Source organism: Leiobunum rupestre, chromosome 7 (assembly GCF_980474605.1).
Source record: "Leiobunum rupestre chromosome 7, qqLeiRupe1.1.hap1, whole genome shotgun sequence".
Lineage (NCBI taxonomy): Eukaryota > Metazoa > Arthropoda > Arachnida > Opiliones > Sclerosomatidae > Leiobunum > Leiobunum rupestre.
The window spans coordinates 19300414-19320332 of record NC_143390.1 but is presented as its reverse complement, the minus strand read 5'-3'; the positions used below and the strand labels follow the sequence as shown (position 1 = coordinate 19320332).

Below are 19919 nucleotides of genomic sequence, written 5' to 3'. Positions count from 1 at the left end.
TATGAGGTGTAGTGGACTCTCTGTAAATTTCTACAAGCTCTACAAGAGTGTTGTGATTTTTTTAAACAAAATGGGAATGATTAATTTATGATACGCCATATTCGCCATTAGGTAATTTTTTAATTAGTGAGCCGCCAGATTTCGATTAATTTTAGTAGTCAAAGCATTTATTTTAGTAGTCAAATGACGTGACTAGTGCCTTATGTCCAACCCTGGTTAGAAGCGTCAGATTTAAAAGCCAGCGTAGAAAATTAGCGTGAAAACATTTATTTTTCTGAACTTAAAGCGTGCGCGATGTGGGACGAAGGAAATAAGATCTGTTCCTCCTTTCTGAAGTCTCCGCTTTTTTGCCAAGAAAAGGAAAATACCCCCACTCATTGGGTGGATATGGATTTTGGGGGGGCGGTCATCCTTGATGTTACGCGAGAGGGTGGGTATCCTAGACGCGCACGTGCGCACGAATTGGGTTGAGTCGTCGCGTTGTCAAGCGCCGATGTGTTGCCATAAAACAAATTGACTGCCGACTTCCTGTTTTATCATTTCCTGCCGTGCGCAGATATTTATGTCAAACCCGAAACGGGCGAACCGAACACTGTTTATAATGAGCGCCGTACACTGGTTTTGATGGATGAAAAAAGTCGCACCTGCCATGCCTAACGCGTTATTAATCGACGATTGATTGAAATGATTATTATTATTAAGGGGAGTACGTTCTATATTGAAAAATCGTCTACTAACACGCGCTACGATTGAGTTTTAACGTAACTAGCGAGTTTTTTGTAATAATAATCAGCTAGGCTAATACTCAAGGCATCACCTTAGGCCTAAGTCATCTAGCGACTTATAATGCCTTTAAACAGGTGGCCGGGTTACAATGCGTAAGAGGGTGGTGGCAAATCCTTCAGGCTACGCGAGCCAACAGCTCCCTACCCTACACTAACTATTACCGTTAACCGCTACAATTTTTTATAGAAAGGGGAAACCGAAAAACTTGGGGGAAATCCAGTTTTTTGTTAACCATTAATCGTCGCCTTAAAGCAAATTCCCAATAACTTTATAGAGTAGTATCGGCTCCCCGCCTTCGATTGTATTAGGGTCTACGGGATAATAACGTAGCCGACACTACTCTATACACAAGTCTTAAAAAGATACTTGGTTTTGGCTTTCAGGTGACGAAATATGGAACTTTATACACTCTTTTTCGCGCCTTTATTTTACCCCTCTTACTTGCCTCCCGCTCGTCGGCCATTGCCTCCAGCGTTGCCAGACGTACGATAATTATCGCACAGTGCGATAATTTAATCAAAGTTTTTAGGGCGTACTATAATTTTCATGGCGTACGATATCGTACCTTTATTTCGATAATTCTGCCTCAACGTACTATAATGTACGATAATCTTTAGATTTTTTTTAAAAACCGACGAACGATTTATATTTTATTATTAATTTATATAACTTTTCTACTTAAAAATGAATGATATACATTTTCTGTACGCGTAGTCCAGAGTGTGAGTTTATTACTCCTAGCTATTACCGCATTTTCTAAAACATTTTTAAACATATTAAGTTCAGTTAATAATGATAATAGACATTTTGTTTATTTCCCTGAAATAAAACTCCTGTAGTGCTTTAAAAAATCATCTAAATTCAACGCATTTATGTATGAATTAAAATTTATCGCCAAAAAGGAATATACGATAATTTTCCAGGAAAATCGATAATTTTTTGGCCTAGATACGATAATTTCAGATTTTCGATCTGGCAACGCTGATTGCCTCTGCCCTCAGCGGGGAGTCTAGCATCCACTAGAGTTAAACGTTTATATACGTGGTAATTTCTATTTTGGTTTCACAAATGAACGCGTTTTAAAACCCGCCGTTTCAATGATGTTACATCCGCGAAAATCAGGCGGAAATGAATGGTTTTTAAGTAAGGATAAACTGAACTTTCGCCAATTCTATTTTGAAAATTGTCAAATTGGCAAAAACATTTATCTAAAATTTCAAAAATTCGTAAAAATATTCATTTAGCTATCTTTATCTCATTTTGGCAACTCTGGAATAAATTGGTTTTTATTCGCCCCTGGTAACAAATAAGGTAGATTACCTTCTCAGTTTCCCATATAATAATTCTTTCAACAAGTTGTAACTATAAATATACACCTTAACCCCGCTAACCACCTTGAAAATATAGTGTCATTTATTCCATCAACAAATAAGTAACCATCCGTTTATTGGGAAAACCATTAAAGTTTCTAGCTATTTCTCATACAATCATTCATATTCATAGTAGCCACAGTGGACTATCCCCTAGCGTGCGTGAAACGGTGAATACCGTAGTCAATATCACCAGGGTACCAGTAGGGGGCGCGTTTGTCAATCTTGCGAAAGTTTGGATTCTTGAAGCTGTGGAAATTTTTCCATTCAGTCCTGAATACAGTGAATAGTACTGTCATTGAATTCGGTTGAAGCTGGAAAAAAAAGAGATGATTTTGGGAAAAGGGCCAAGGGGAAGGCTAGATAGAGTGGGGCATATTTTAAGTTATTTTGGCATCTTTCATCTATTCGACACCCCTCCCCGCGTATCTTTAAAATGTTGAAATAAGCTTCTGTCAATTTCACTCCACTTTTTCAGCACTTTCACGTGAAAGGAAGGAGAAAAGTTCTAAACTAATAAAACTAGGAGAATTCTAACGGAAATAAAAGATGTCAATCACCGCGTTATTGAGAAAGAACGGGAATTTTTTCCCAGTTTTGATAATAATGCAACTCAGCGTTGCCAGACGTACGATGTCGATAATTCCGAGCTCATTTTTAGGACGTACGATAATTTTTACATAGTACGATATAGTACGCTATTTTCTATAATTTAGTCTGAGTTAATATTAGTTTTTTTTGTTTTGTCGAGATTGTTTTCAATAATTTAAATAAAATTTTGAACGGAGGAAACACATGGATGTAAAACTTGTTTTATTTCAATTTTTAACAAATTTTTAAACCATTAAAAATTAAAACTAACTCATTCACAGGTTGAGCTTTCGATTCGAGGGTCTTTGTCAAAACTAAGGAAACAAAATTAATAACAATACATATATATACCAAACAGGGTAGATATAGTTAACAAAGCGACACAATCATTGATTGGTCTTTCTTACGGGATACAATAAATTCCTGTCGAATAGGTGATAACTTGATTTAAAAAATGTATTTCTCATAACCATAAGTTCGAATAACTCCTAAGTTTAACGTCAATAGTTCCACAAAATTAAAATTTACAACAAATTTTCATCAGGCGTACGATAATTGTTTTCAAAAATCAATAATTTTTTATCCACGGAACAATAAATTAAATGTAAGGACCTGGCAACGCTGATACAACGCTTATAGTCGTCGAACGCTCCTGCCAGCGTGGCCAGATTTTTCTGACCGAATTATTGTACAAAGGCTAAAACATTATAGTACAACAATATAAATTATGGTCCCAATATAAAATAGTATAAATTACTTTAATTGAAAGTGTTTGTTGCAAAACATGCAGAAATCTGTTCTCGTGTGCCGTTTCTTTATGGGGAGTGGATGTAGTCAGTATCGACCATAGAAATCGGAATAAATGACTAGAACGATTAGAAATTCTGATTTCTTTAGTATCGACTATCGAGTGATCTGGCAACAGTTGAACGTGGACTTAATAATTTCGTTGCCTGAAAGCAAAAGCTACGTAACTTTAACTATACTTTTAATTAGTAAAACGTTACGTGGTTTTGGCTTTCAGGCGACGATCTATTTTAGTAGTAGAAACAAAGTAAATATCAAAATAGTACCATTATAGTACAATAGGTTGTAAATATGGTACATTTTGGTACTATACAGTACGCTCTCAAAACAAAAGTACCATTTATATTATGATACAAAATTATGGTATTTGTACCATAATTATAGTACGTATGGCAACGCTGGCTCCTGCTGAAAGAAATGGGTTTTCACCACTTTTTTGTGGCCCAATTTCCTTTACATAAAACCTGTCTTCCCATTTATCTAGTGTATACCGGATTTAAATGGCCCAAAAGAAGTAACAATTCAATGGGAATACAGGTGCTTGAAAGTGGAGTCTCCCGTTACCAAAGCGTTTCAAAGCTCCATTTTTGAGCGCTTTCGTAAACGAGGAACAGCCGCCCGCTAAAATCTCCAGAGATCGAAGATATATTTTTACGTGCCTTGCCCTAGCTGGAATTCCCCGTCATTGCCAGAGAGAAAGGGTTAAGACTTCAGACTGCCACGTATAAACCGTACCTCTTACTTGGCGTTCGATTTAGCTGTCAACTTGAAGCGTACGGCTATAACTCTTTCGCTTGGCTCAAGAATAGATCGTGTTGAAGTCTATTTCCCCAAAAGGGATTAACTAGCTCACCGTCTCTGTATTTTTTGATGGCGCAATAGTTTCACTTTCTCCATCGTGAATAAGCCCGTCAAAACATGGACATCTCCCTCAGGGCACGAGGAAATAGCTTCCACCGCATTAGCTTCGTTGTCTTTCACGAAGACAGGGGAGTCGAACGTGTACCTCCAAGCACTTCCTATGACCTTGGGATCTCCCTTATATTTAAAGTACGGCCGACTATATTCAGTTGTGGGACTAGCTTTGGTTCGCTCTTGGGGAGTTGGCTGTTAAATTATTGTGGGGGGGGGGCTAAAATTGTTATCGTTTTCTCGTCATATACCGTCATAAGTTTATAATTTATAAGGGTGTCATTTCATTGTCTCTCGCGTGTTATAATTTTACCATGTCTATAGCATGATCAGATATTTTTGGTAGTTTTAAGTTTTCGGGTCTAATACGCCCGTTTTAAAAGGTGAGTAAAAATGTCGACCCACCCTACGAAATTTGAATTTATATGGAGGCGAATTTTCTGTCTTGCGTAGTGTTTTCGGTTTAAAATCGTCTTTTAACAAAACAAGTTTCATATTGGTATTTCATATAAATTCAAATTTTGCTGGGTGGGTCGGCATTTTTACCCACCTTTTTAATATAGTCGTATAGCGTGCCTTTGCCTCATCGTTATGTTGAAGTTTTTAAGTTGCGTATATTATCTTTTGGGTATACGCCTATATTTAAAGGTGGATAAAAATATCGACCCACCCGGTCAAATTTGAATTTATATGAAGATGAATTTCTCGCGTAATTTCGTGTTTTCGGTTTAAAATCGTCAGCGTTTCAGAGGACGTGTCACGAAATTGCAGAACTTTGCTTATTCGTTTTTCATATAAATTAAAATTTTGCTTAGTGGCTCGCCGTTTTTTCCTACTTTTAAAATTTTTAATATAAACATATGACGTCAAATTTACGTCATTCCTAGTTTAGGTATCAGTAATTATTTTGAAGAACTGTCACACTTATGGAAATATAATTATAGGCTTTTGATAATTACTAAGATCAAAACGGTAAACAAGGGTTGCCACACGTCAGGGAAAAGTCAGGGAATTTTAAAATGGGCCTGAAAAGATAGGGATTTTAAAAATGGGCTTGAAAAGTCAGGGAATTTTAAGAATTTGTAAAAGGTCAGGGTTCGATTTTGTCTCTGCACTTTTTGAAGGTAATTTTACTCTAGATCTATGACAAATTCTATGATAATCATTTATTTCCTTGAAAGTTCGGATAATTTTTTCAACATTGCCATAATCTTTTTACTGAAATATATGTCCATTTAAATTTATTTTTTAAAGTAAAATACAAAATAAAAATTTTGGCTTTAAAAAGTCAGGGAAAATGTCTTAAAATGGTCAAAAAAAAATAGGGAATAATCAGGTAATTTGAAACTGAAAATTTGGTGGCAACCCTGTTAAAAGGAAAACAACAAATATATCCGCGTGTTAAAGTATTATTTCCAGTCAACAACGAATTGATCTTTGGGCCTTGTTTCTGCATATACGTGGTGTATAAGCTTGGAGAAGAGAAGGGGTTCCTGGAGAGGAAAATATAATACCAAGAGCATAGGCGATAGGTACCCGAGCGCGGGACTGGGGGGAGGCAGGGGGCGGTAATTTTTGGTCGGACCTAGGACTTTAGTAGCATCTAGCGCTGGATAAATTTATTAAAAAATTCGAATTAGTCGTCTGCACATTTGGAATACGTTTTTAGACCACACAAGGCTTAGGAATGCCCAACGGTCTTTTACGCGTTAGTTCAAATATTAATACTTTTACAATTAATTCATTATTATGTGAAAGTACTGTTGTTATATAGATTGTAGAAGTGGTTCAAGATTTCACAAGAATATAACTTTTTATCCAGTACCTAAACCCGGAAAGAGAAATGCTAAGTTAGAACTCACCCAAAAATGGATTTCTAGTATTAACCGAAACTCCCTTACTGCATCAACTTTAAAAAAACATCATTATGTTTGCAATTTGCAACAAAAAAAAATAATAATATTGTTTCAAATTCCTCTCAATGGTGGTCCGACCAAAAAAAAACGTCCCGAGCTATGGTTTTCATATTTTCCCCTCCAGGAGCCCCTTCTCTCCTCCAAGGTATAAGCGTCCCAAAATCCCGAATCAATTTCCAACACGGCGCTCCGAGGCCCAAAACGAAGCGTATGGTCCCCTTTGAGCTAGGCCTAAAGCGAGGGAGGCCCTTGATACGAAAAGGTGCTTTTTTGAAAGTAATATTTCGTCTACGGAATAAAAAGGCTTTCTATGGTGGGGTTCGCTTTCATCTCGAAGCAGCGAGAGAGGAACCATTTAGAAACCCCTTCACATCCTTCCAAATCGATTTTTATGGCGAGTGGGGCCGTGGGGGATGAAAGCGAGAGCGACCTTTTGTTGGAAAAGTTCAACTTTGACGTCACACGACCTCTTTTCGGCGTTGCAGGGAAGGGGACTCTCCATATAATTGGTTTCGTTAAAAATTCGCCCGATCCTGTTTTAATATACATCCCGGCTCTTCGTCTGATGGATGGCATCAACCGAACCAGAGGGGATCTCAGATTTAAAAACGTTTCGTTAAAGCCCGATCATTCCTTACGCCATCTTTTAGTTCCTTTTTGGAATATCGCGAAGAATCGAGGCTATAAATTTGCTTCGTTACTGAGGTGAAATTGTATATTCTAGAGTAATAGGAAACTTGCGGAGGTTATAAATGGAAAATATCTTACATTTTATAAATTAACATTCGAAATTAAATAAATTGAGGTTCATTTATCTTCGCTTCTTTTTCGCTAGTTTTCCCTTATCTCAATGCAGGGTTGCCACACGTCAGGGAAAATAGGGAAAAGTCAGGGAATTTAAAAGGGGCCTAAAAGTCAAGGAATTTTAAGAATTTGTAAAAATTCAGGGAAAGGTTAGGGAATTTAAAAGGGGGCCTAAAAGTCAAGGAATTTTAAGAATTTGTAAAAATTCAGGGAAAGGTCAGGGAATTTTAAGAATTTGCAAAAATTCTGGGAAAGGTCAGGGAATTTTAAGAATTTGTAAAAATCCCGGGAAAGGTCAGGGAATTTTAAGAATTTGTAAAAATCCCGGGAAAGGTCAGGGAATTTTAAGAATTTGTAAAAATCCCGGGAAAGGTCAGGGAATTTTAAGAATTAGTAAAAATCCCGGGAAAAGTCGGGAAATTCAATTTTCTCTGGACACTTTTTGAAGGTAATTTTACTCTAGATCTATGACAAATTTTATAGTTATTATTTATTTCCTTGAAAGTTGGCTAATTGTTTCAACATTGCAATAATTTTTTTACTGAAATATAAGTCCATTTAAATTTAAACTTCTAATAAAAGTAAAATATAACATAAAAATGTTGTTCTTAAAAATTGAGGGAAATCTCTTGAAGTGGTCAGGGAATTTGAATCTGAAAATTTGGTGGCAACCCTCCAATGCCTCGTCCGTTTTCTTAATTAATGAAATGCTATTTTTAAATTGGTGTCTCTTCAATTACATTTTAGCTTTTCAATGAAGTCCTGGTTAATGATGGTCATTGTTCTTTCTCGTAGTGTCGCCCCGCTGGACGGAGGAGCCGAGCGACGTCCAAGTGGCAGTGTCCAAGCAGGCCGTCCTTCAGTGCAAAGCTGAGGGTTTTCCCGAACCCAAGATTGTATGGAGAAGAAAAAAGGGTCAGTATTTACCATAGCTACAATACATTCTAATATCAGAGTTGCCCTGTATAACAGTGACGTCCCGTAGCCCAACCGGAAATTAAAATAACCCCAAAAACGCCCACCGTCAGAAATGTTGTATCTAAATCTAATTATAATATAATAGTTAATAACTAAATAATTTGAAAAAATAATAATATTCTAGCCCATTTTATAGACATATTTTCACAAAATAGAGTGGAAACTTTTATAGAAGCGCGAATTTTCGGTCAAATAGTTACTACATATAAACCCTAAAAAAACCAAAACCAGTTTAATTTTTGTTTTTAGCAGCATTGCGGACTTAATCGATTTAATCACGATCTAATTTTTGGAATATATTTATTTTTTAATCGATTTAATCACGATCTAATTTTTGGAATATATTTATTTTTTAATCGATTTAATCACGATCTAATTTTTGGAATACATTTATTTTTTAATCGATTTAATCACGATCTAATTTTTGGAATACATTTATTTTTTAATCGATTTAATCACGGTCTAATTTTAGGAATATATTTATTTTTTAATCGTGATTTAATCGGCTTAATCACTAACTCAATTTAATCGTGATTTAATCGGCTTAACCACTAACTCGATTTAATCGTGATTTAATCGGCTTAACCACTAACTCGATTTAATCGTGATTTAATCGGCTTAACCACTAACTCGATTTAATCGTGATTTAATCGGCTTAACCACTAACTCGATTTAATCGTGATTTAATCGGCTTAATAACTAACTCGATTTAATCGATTTAACCACTAACTCAATTTAATCGTGATTTAATCGGCTTAATAACTAACTCGATTTAATCGTGATTTAATCGGCTTAATAACTAACTCGATTTAATCGTGATTTAATCGGCTTAATAACTCACTCGATTTTATCATGAATGAATCGTGATTTAATCGGCTTAATAACTAACTCGATTTAATCGTGATTTAATCGGCTTAATAACTAACTCGATTTAATCGTGATTTAATCGGCTTAATAACTAACTCGATTTAATCGTGATTTAATCGGCTTAATAACTCACTCGATTTAATCGTGATTTAATCGGCTTAATAACTAACTCGATTTAATCGTGATTTAATCGGCTTAATAACTCACTCGATTTTATCATGAATGAATCGTGATTTAATCGGCTTAATAACTAACTCGATTTAATCGTGATTTAATCGGCTTAATAACTCACTCGATTTTATCATGAATCAATCATGATTTAATCACTAACTCAATTTAATCGTGATTTAATCGGCTTAATAACTAACTCGGTTTAATCGTGATTTAATCGATTTAACCACTAACTCAATTTAATCGTGATTTAATCGGCTTAATAACTAACTCGGTTTAATCGTGATTTAATCGGCTTAATAACTCACTCGATTTTATCATGAATGAATCATGATTTAATCACTAACTCGATTTAATCATCTAAATCATAATTTAATCGATCAAGGGTGTAAACTTAGTGTACTGCCCCTCGCTATCAGGAGTATGAATTAAATAAAGCATAAACATAGAAGTCCATTTAACAGAGTATGAAGCCATGATTGCCGGAAGAAAGTCTCCGCCCACACTAAAATCCTCCAATCGTACAAAAATATCTTCCCCCTTCACAGGCAGAAAACGGGGAATGCTTTAGGGGCTCTGTTCAGCCGAACTTGTTCTTGACACAACATTTCATTTCATCGTACCGCCGCCAGTCACGCTCCTGCCTGTCTCTTTGTTGACGTACAATCCAGTTAGCGAAAGCTTTCACTCAAATGTCGAAGTTCGAATGAAATTAGAAGGGCCATTCTTTCGAACCATTCCGAAACTTGCAGCCCAAAAAGAAAAGAGTCAATATAGTTCGAACGGAAACAAAAGAAAAGATGGCCCAATTTCTTTTCTTTCGGAAATATCCTCGGCGAATCAAAGTATACGGCTGCAGCCGGGAAAATGGTCTTTCCGACCTCGGGACATTTTCGCCCCCGAAAAAGACTTTATCTGCCAAATTCCTTTCAACCTTTTTTTCCTCCGTTAGAAAACTTTATTACTGCTGAGATGTAACCCGAAATTTTCCTTTACTCTCGCCCAAAGAGACCCCGCAATTTAGTTAGAAAGTATAAAACCAAAAGCTCAAACTGCCGTCGTTTTCTCATTTTCTATATAAAATCGAGATTTTATGTGTAGTTAAAAAAATTTAAATAAATTTATACACTTACTTCCATATGAAATTTCTCATTTAAATAAAAACGAAATATTTTTGTAAAAATTCCATATATTAAAATAGTTTTTTTAATAATCTAATAATAATTTTAACCATATATTAAAAGTTTTTTCTTAATAATTTTGAGTAGGTTAAAAAAATGGCGTTCACCCTGCCTTGACACAAAATGTAAACAAACACGTAAAGTAATCTCGTCTAAATTTAATTTTCTTTTTACGAGCATTTTTAATGTCCACTAACCTAAAATTTACTCCCAGACCAGTCTAGGAATTTTCTCATAAAACATTCCGCATTTTTTCGTGTCAGTAAGAATTTACTAGTTTAAAAAGAATTTTTTTCGGCATCCTTAAAAACATTCTTTGACGGTTTTCGCTACTTTTCGTGACAGAGAAATAGTCGCGAAGTACGAAAAGAATGTGAAAAGAAATTATAAACCAAAGTTAGAAAAAGAAAAGTATAGTTTTTCCATCCGAGCTAGAGCGCGCGTGCATCTTCGGCTTTTGGGGAAACTTTATACGCTTCTAAGTGTGTTGTTAGCAGTTTAAGCCTTTCGCGGGAACCTGTATAGTCCCGGCGCAGTGTTTTATCCTTTTCTCGCTCTCCATCCTCCCATCTCCATCCTTTCGCTCTTGAGCTTCCCCTTATCCTCGGCATCCCACCTCGTTCGTAACTCTGAAGCAACCAACATCATTAGTCAATGGGTAAAAAAAGAGGCTAAAGGAAGATTGGACGGCTATACTAAAAAAGAAAAACGGGATCTAGGGCTTCTTTTTCGGCGGAGCTACATCAAAATCGATTGAAATAACTTTTCCTTTTTTATGATGGCCAGAGAGCGGGAAAAGAAGGATCAGGAAGATACAAGGATGCTACGACCCCCTTTCATTCTTAAGTCGTTATCATCCCCACCCTTCTCTCGGCCATGATGAGAAAGCATCCTAAGGCTAAACGTATTATTTCAAGCGAGGGGATGTTATTTTAGGTTAGGTTAGGTTCAGCTGTTTATACGGAGCAAAGATTTCAGTTAATCTTGTAAATTTTCTCTTTTCTGACATCAGAATCTGGTTGGATTCCGGTTTCGGACGATGGTCATTTCCGCCTCAGCGCCAACGGAAGTTCCTTGACCATCGACTCGGCCAAACCGGAAGACACGGGTCCTTTCGAATGCGAGGTGACCAACGGGGTAGGCGACAAAATATCCAAAACTATTTCGCTCAGTATTCATGGTAAGTAGCTTATATTTATACATTAATAACAATTATTTAATTAATCCAAAAATAATACTTCTTGATATTCTAAAAATTAATTTTTAATATACTTAATTATGCTTTTTAATATTCAAAATAATACTTTTTAATATTCCAAATAAAGCCTTTTAATATTCTAAATAAAACCTTTTAATATTCTAAATAATACTTTTTAATATTCTAAATAATACTTTTTAATATTCTAAATAATATTTTTTAATATTCAAAATAATACTTTTTAATATTCAAAATAATACTTTTTAATATTCTAAATAAAACCTTTTAATATTCTAAATAATACTTTTTAATGTGCCAAATAATACTGTTCAATATGTTAAACAATACTTTTTAATAAGCTAAATAAAAATATTCCTTAAAAAAAACGTTTTCTTGTGCTTTTGCAATTTAATTTTTTTTTATCTCCTGAACCAAATCCTATTATAATTTAAAGTTTTTTGGGGAAAAATAAAGAAATGAGTTGGGGAAAGGCTTGCCAAAGCTCATTTATAATTAGCGTTTTTTATCTCGCGATATTTTAACAAAACCGAACCTTTTTCCGCTTTCCCGGGTACGAACGTAATCCTAATTGAATATTTTGTCCGCGGATTATCTGATTCTGCAGAATCGTCCAATCCTATTTAAAACCGTTTGAAAAAGGCTTAAATCTTACTTCCTACTCCTACTTAAAAGTCGCTAAGCATATAGACTTATTCCTAGTTCTTTAAATCGGTATAAAAAGCCAATTATACGATAGAAAGAAGAATATTTTTCTAATTCAATTTCGTGCAAATCCCTTTTTGCCGGTGCAGTGCCTGTTCGCTTCGAGGAGCGGTTTGAGGTGCGCACTATTCAGCGAGGCGACACTGCCAAGCTCAAGTGCGAGGCCAAGGGCGATAATCCCATCACCATCACATGGACCAAGAACAAGGAGGTCATTGCTGGACGGGAGGATACTAGGTGAGTCTGACAGTTCATTTAGTCTTTCTCTGTATAGTCTATAGCTGTGTTAAAATTAAGCTTATAGTTTTTTAAAGCGACAGTTTAATGCGAGGGGGAAATAACTTGAAGAATCTGGTGTACACTCGTTAGGTAATCCCAGGTAATTTATGTAATCTCAATTAATATGCGTCATTCCAAAATAATCTCGAGTAATATCCGTCATTCCAAAATAATTTCGAGTAATATCCGCAATTCCAAAATAATTTCGAGTAATATCCGCAATTCCAAAATAATTTCGAGTAATATCCGCAATTCCAAAATAATTTCGAGTAATATCCGCAATTCCAAAATAATTTCGAGTAATATCCGTCATTCCAAAATAATTTCGAGTAATATCCGCAATTCCAAAATAATTTCGAGTAATATCCGCAATTCCAAAATAATTTCGAGTAATATCCGCAATTCCAAAATAATTTCGAGTAATATCCGCAATTCCAAAATAATTTCGAGTAATATCCGCAATTCCAAAATAATTTCGAGTAATATCCGCAATTCCAAAATAATTTCGAGTAATATCCGTAATTCCATTATAATCTCGAGTAATATCCGTAATTCCATTATAATCTCGAGTAATATCCGTAATTCAATTATAATCTCGAGTAATATCCGTAATTCCATTATAATCTCGAGAAATATCCGTAATTCCATTATAATCCCGAGTAATATCCGTAATTCCATTATAATCTCGAGTAATATCCGTAACTCCATTATAATCCCGAGTAATATCCGTAATTCCAAAATAATATCCCGTAATTTCGCAGTAACATCTAAAAAACGCACCCTAGCCCTCGCCAAGCCGACACTTGATTTCAATTTGTTGCAGTAGAAACTACTGTAGTCTGATCCAACATTTCAATATACTTATGAGTTCTACTTTACCTCATTTAATTCGTTTCACTCGCGGTTTCACTATCGCGCGAAATATTTTCATGAGACAAAAGACTACGAACCCAACCACAGCCAATACAAAAGATTCGCCCGATAAAAATTTAAGTAAAAATGGGAATTAAACTATTTCCCGAGATATTTTCATATTATAATGAGAAGTTCAGCTGACATTTGGCCATTTTCATGGTAATATCAGTAATCACAAGTAATCTCGCGTAATCCCTAGTAATCTTCAGTAATCTCTAATAATATTATTTGGATTACTCGAAATAAGTAATCCCGCGTAATTTTGGGAAATCTGTATTTTTTTTAAGTAATCTCTTGAAATATGTAATCTGAAGTACACATTTTCAGCGAGTTATTTCCCCCTCGATTTAATGGGTAACTTATGTGTGCAGGGGTGTACCGAAGGTGGTCGAATTTGGGGTGAGAGGATTGCAAGTTATTTCCCCACTGGTGAAAAGGCTCCCGAGTTCTTTGGCTTTACGCATTGTAACCCGGCCACCTGAATTAAAGGCTTCAAAAGTCGCTCGATGACTTGGGTCTAAGGTGGTGCCTTGTGTATTATCCTAGCTAATTATTATTACTAATTTCCACGTTGTGGAAAATTCGTCTTAACGGTTTAATAAAAAGAACTAATATTAAGAAAAGATAGGTGCTTATTATTATTATTGCTTTTATTTTGGCAACTCCACACTAATTTTTCGGGGTCACTTGGCAAAAGGGGAAAAAACCTTGATTTTGGAAACTCCACCTTAATTTTTTTTCGAGTCAATTGACGAAATTTTTCTTCGAATTTTTACAGAAAAATGGATCTTAACAAAAGGTCGTTAATTATCCTAACCGAACCTCATTCGCCGACCCTTCAAAGGGTCGTTCCAGAATATGTGGTTTCAAGTAGGACAGGCTTACAACAATCTTTGAACAATCAAATTCATAGAATCATCCAATTATCTATTCGTAGCCAAATTATAATTCGTATCAACATTTTGAACAGGTCAACGACCCGAATATACGCTTAGTCTTTGTTGGTAGAATCTATATTGGTATTTAAATTAATAATTCTTATTGACACCCCGGAAAACTGGAATAATAATTATGTGGGTTTGACAACGTAGGCTAGATTGTAATTTAATCTTAAGATAAACATTTAAAGAACCGTTACAACAAAACTAGTTCATAAAAATAAGATGTACGTGTTTACACCCACTAAAAAGGCAAAACTAGATTTTCTCCTGATGGTTTTGTTTGAAGATTGCGGAAGCTTCGATCTACGTCAAACCCAAATACAGTGTTCCAAAAATAACACTTTTTTTTAATACTGTGTGAATGATTTTTATTATTTAAAATAATCGCCAATTAACATGAAACTCATTCATAAACCCAAAACTGTCAATTTAAAGTTGACCAATATTTTTTCATTAGAAAATAGTCACGGCACACTGACAAGGACAGTACCCGGGGTGTTTATTGCGATTTTGTTCAAAGTCGGTCGTAATGTAGACCTATATGAAATTTCGCAAAAGGAGACGTTGCACTACCCATTCGATTTGCCATGGCAACCGAAAATGTCTTTGATCACTTAAAACAAAAATAAGATTTTTTCCTTATTTTACCCAAAAATTGTTCCAATTTACCCAAAAATGATGAAATTTACCCATTTTGTGATTTTAATTTTTTTTTAAATTTTCGTAGCTAGGACCCTGTGAAACCGAGAAAATCGCATGGTTTTTTAAATGGAGATTTTTTGTTTTAAGTGGTCAAAAACGTTTTCGGTTGCCATGGCAAATCGAATGGGTAGTGCAACGTCTCCTTTTGGGAAATTTCATATCTCATATAGATCTACATTACGCCCGACTTTGAACAAAATCGGCAATAAACACCTCGGGTACTCTCCTTGTGAGTTATGAATAAATGTCGATTTAAATTATTTTATTTAATATATTGTAATTTTTTTTCTTCATATTTACCACTTCGTTTCATTTTGTACCCTAACATTATTGGCCATAATTCAGATTTTATTCTTCTTATACCATAACGTTATTTTCCATTATTTAAAATGTATTCATTTTATACCATAATTAACGTTATATGCCAATAATACGCATTTTTTAAATTTTAAATTATAACGTAATTTGCCATTATTTAGCAAATATTCATTTTATACCATAGCGTTATTTACCATAATTTACCACCTGTTAAATACGCCTCCAAAAGAATGCACTAAAACATACCAACATAATGGCTACTAGAATAGATAGGTTAAATAACATAAAATACGTCTGGAATATTTTCGTATTTCGAGACATTTCTTAAGCCTAATGACTTCTAACTAGCCGTTTTAGGTTACTAGGTGCCTCGAGAAAGCATTATATACTGTACGAATTCTCATGACGTATTTTGTCCGTTGCTCAACTTCTCTATAATAGAGATTGGCTAGATGCCAAGTGTTGAACCCGGATCACGTGAACGACGGCTTCATTTTGGAGCAAAACGCGTTATTTATTAAAGGCCCAAGATTTCGAGGACGAGGATAGTTGAAAGATTAAGCACCAAGCTTTGAAGAAAAACGTGCAAGCTTCCACGAAGCTTTCGACAACGTCTAGAGTAGCGCAATAAAACAAATGGTTGGCGAGACAGTTCAGTTCCCCTTCCTTCGAAAAATCGTGTCGAGATAAATTGTCGTTGAACTAATTGTCTCAGAAATCGCCCACTTAGCCTAATTACGTTCAACGAACCAACTGCCAAAAACATTCCAAATAAAGACTTCCAAAAAATGAGACTTTCTGACTGAGAAAATTAACTTACAGAAAATAATTTATTCCAAAAAATAAAATCATCTTGAGTCCTAAAAAGCTGCGGGGATAACGACTCAAATGCGTAGTCAAAAGAAGGTGACAAATTATCTAAGTGTCCCGCAAATTTATCGTAGACCAGAATCCTAATATATTTTATCGGCGTAGAAAAAATTCAGAATATAGCCTATAGCATAAACGTTTTTTACATCGTTAAAAATGCTTTTCGTATCATGATTCTGAGCTGATAATAGTTTTCGTACCGTTAATTAGAGGGCTTGAAGGTCGTCGAGATCCTTAATTGTTTTAAGAATGGTTTCCCATGCCCCGTGATCGGAAAGCGTTAATTAAATGACTTTTACAAGTACGCGGCGAACGGATAATTTCACGCTTGGGTAGACGCGTATATTAGTAAACAAAACAATGACAAATCAGTGTTATTTTAAATTAATTTAAGTACTGGAGCCGTATGTACCCTATCAACAGAACCACTTAAAGCAAAAACAAACTTTTATATTATGTTAAAAGTAGTATAAATGTTTTAAATTGATTAATTTGATTTCGAATCATTTCACACTCTGCCAAATCTACACTCGTGAATAACCACTTCGCCGAGGTAATTTTGGCCAATAATATCAAAACTTAAACCTCCTCTGTTGAAATATATATTATCAGGCTGTACCCCACGCAAACTCCTAGAAGTAAAACGGCTAGATAAATGTCAAAGTTAAAATTTCTATTGTTTTCTATATTTCTATGAATATATTACCATAGGAGATTTTACCCAGTTGTTTAGCAGAATCTTCTTTGATAGAAATAGAGACTTCATCTTTAAAGTCAACCAACAGCGCCCCTAGCGACCAAAAGTTGCTCTACCATCGAAAGGCCTACTTAATACTCCCTTTTATTCTAACGCGAAAAAATTAGTTTCTCATTGCCTTGGGCTAATGTTACTTTTAAAAACTGGTTACTTCCTTTTTGAATGAAGTCTAGGAAAATAGATAAATCAAATTCTCAAGCGGGAACTAGTCACACAGTTCATACAACGTTTAGATATAACCATAAGCCCTTAGTAACGCAATAACAGCATAGCTTGATTAAACCGCCAATTAATGAAATAATATTAACTAAAACCACCGCGATGAATTAAGGAGTTGCTTCGAAGACGGGGATCGTGCACATCCGTAGCGTATACTAGAACTTTAAAATATTTGCGTCATTTGATAAGAAAATTTACATAAAAAGCTACCGAAAATTAAATTATTTTTAATCTAAAACCGTCTTAAGTAATAAAATTAAATGGTATGTTTTCTTAATATTAGACCTTTTTATCAAACCTTGGAAATTAGTAATAATAATTAGCTAGGCTAATACGCAAGGCACCACCATAGTCCCAAGTCATCTAGCGACTTTGAATACCTTTTAATTCGGGTGACTGGGCTATATTGCGTATAGGAGAGTCGTGGCAAGCCCTTGATGCCACGCGAGCTAACAGCTCCCTACACTAAAACTATTACCGTTAACCTCTAACCAGTGGGGAGATAACTTGCAAACTCAACGCAGGAGTTGTTCCGAGTTTTCATCCAGTTCCACAAGCTGGAATCAAACCCGGCTCTTCTTGCTGTGAAAGTGCCAACCACTTTGCCACCCCACTTCGTTAATGTTTGGGGATTTTTACAAAGACACCTAAGCACGTGTTTCTTATCAAGTTCAACTATGGCTTAGGCCTACTAACCGCCAATGAAGTAATTCACGATGCCAGGCACTGTAGTTGGATAAACTATAGAGTATCTGCCCGCGGGCGCTTAGTACAGCTGGGTTTCGGCTAATACTCGAGACAGAATCTTTAGGATCATATGGTCGACAAGCCCATTTTTAATCTCGTAAGCCAAGGCTTATAGAGCGAAGCCCTAAACGATCGAGACACACACCCGTTTCCCCTCGAGGTGTTTACTACAATCTCCCTTATCCCGGGCCCTCTGTTTATGGAAAAGATATTAAAATACCCTGACCAACGTTTCTAGGGATTCCGCTCAATTTCCTACCCTCCAACTTTCGTAGATGACAGTAGGCAACCTCACCAACCTTCGCTATCTCTGGTCTACCCCAAAATGGGCTCTCGAATCCCATCGACGATAAGGGTGAGGGGCCCGACCTACGTCAGGAGGGGGAGATGTTTGTCGATAGAGAGAGTAAGTTAATGATACGAGTCCCTTTTCTCCCGTGTCCTCTAGCGCCAAGTACGAGGTCTTCGACAGCATCACGGCAACCGGCACTTCCTCCGAGTTGCACGTTCCCGCCGCCGAGAGAAGGGACAGTGCGGTCTTCAACTGCGTCGCTCAAAACAAATTCGGCAAAGACGACCGTACCATCAAACTCGTTGTCCTAGGTGCGTAATTATTCTCCGCTACGTTTGTCCAACTTAGTCGAAGGGATCGTCGCCTAAGTTAGCTCCCGAGAGACGCGATAACGTCCTACATCCGTAGCGTCGTTAAGTCGCTGGTTAATGATCCATCCTAATAGGTATATTTTGCGAAATTTCCCATCAAAGTAGATCTATTTCGTTGGCAAGCTCGTTGGCTTAACGTCGTAAAAACGAGAGGCGAGGTATAATGATCATCCCGAGCGAATAACTTAATGACTTTAATTGATCCTCGACAAAAGCCAGCGTGTAACTCGCGTAATAGCGTGTGGTGAGGAGGTAAACGCGCCTCTGTGTGTATTGGATATGTGCCAGTAAGGCGTACATTCCGCGCGCTCGCTGACTGTGGTTTAACGTTCTAATTTAAAACACGCGAGTTTCCGGGCATTCAACCGTAAAGCTTGTGTCGATGGCTTACCTCTCCTTGATCCCTCCTTTTTTTGGCCAATATTAATAAAAAAAAATCCAAATCGAGTTTGAGATTCACCTGACTTGTCCGAGTGAAGGACATCGCGGAATGGAGAGGCCTAACCCCGAGATGGTACTTTCTCCGCTGACTGTCTGTCTCGAGGGACGCTCAGAGGCCAAAGGGCCGACTATCTCCGCGACCTCTCATGCGTAAAAAGCTCCCGATGCTTCACTGATTTTACTTGTCGAATTTATAGGCTTTTAGTATAGAAAGAAAATCCTTAAAAGAGATCTAGTTCTTTTTTTCCTTGATGCTATTCGCCCCATTTTACAGAAAGGGGAAAAAAGAGTTAAATTTACCCTATTATTCTTAATGTTAAACTATTAAAGGTTGCGATAATTCGATAAATATTCCATTATGTAATTTATGACGCGATAAAGATAATTTATTGTTGAAATGGGATACTATTTAAGAGAGGAAATTTTCTCAGGTATTTTGCATTCTTGGGATTTGGAAGTTTAAGAAGAGTGGGATCAAAGGCGGGAAAATAAAATGACCTATCAAGGTGGAAAGACGGGAATCGATTCTTAGGAATATAATTTGGAAAGAAAGAACGCCAGAGAAATAATCTCTTTGGAGATTAAAGGGGCCATTTGTATTCGCGCCTAAAGCCCATCTAGACACTTCTTCAATTAGGGAGTAAAAGTGTCTAAATTGAAGAAAGATTTGGACTCGAGATAAATAGACCATTCTATAAAATATTACTTATGTGGTTATTTACTTTTGTGTATAGAGAGGCAGAAGGCTCGGCCCGATTTTTCA

At 36.0% G+C, this 19919-nt stretch overlaps 1 protein-coding gene across 3 annotated transcripts in view; it reads left to right on the top strand.

Moving 5' to 3' along the window:
* Positions 1-19919, top strand: part of LOC149935035 (cell adhesion molecule Dscam1-like) — a 67869-nt gene that overhangs the window by 8618 nt on the left and 39332 nt on the right. For 2 of the 3 annotated variants that reach the window (XM_090181081.1, XM_090181080.1), the window contains exons 5-6: positions 12394-12541; positions 18501-18655. In XM_090181081.1, the coding sequence (XP_090037207.1) occupies positions 12394-12541; positions 18501-18655 (303 nt within the window). Of the gene's footprint in view, positions 1-7981; positions 8102-11395; positions 11564-12393; positions 12542-18500; positions 18656-19919 lie in introns of all 3 variants that reach the window. The other variant, XM_090181082.1, reaches the window with a different exon arrangement.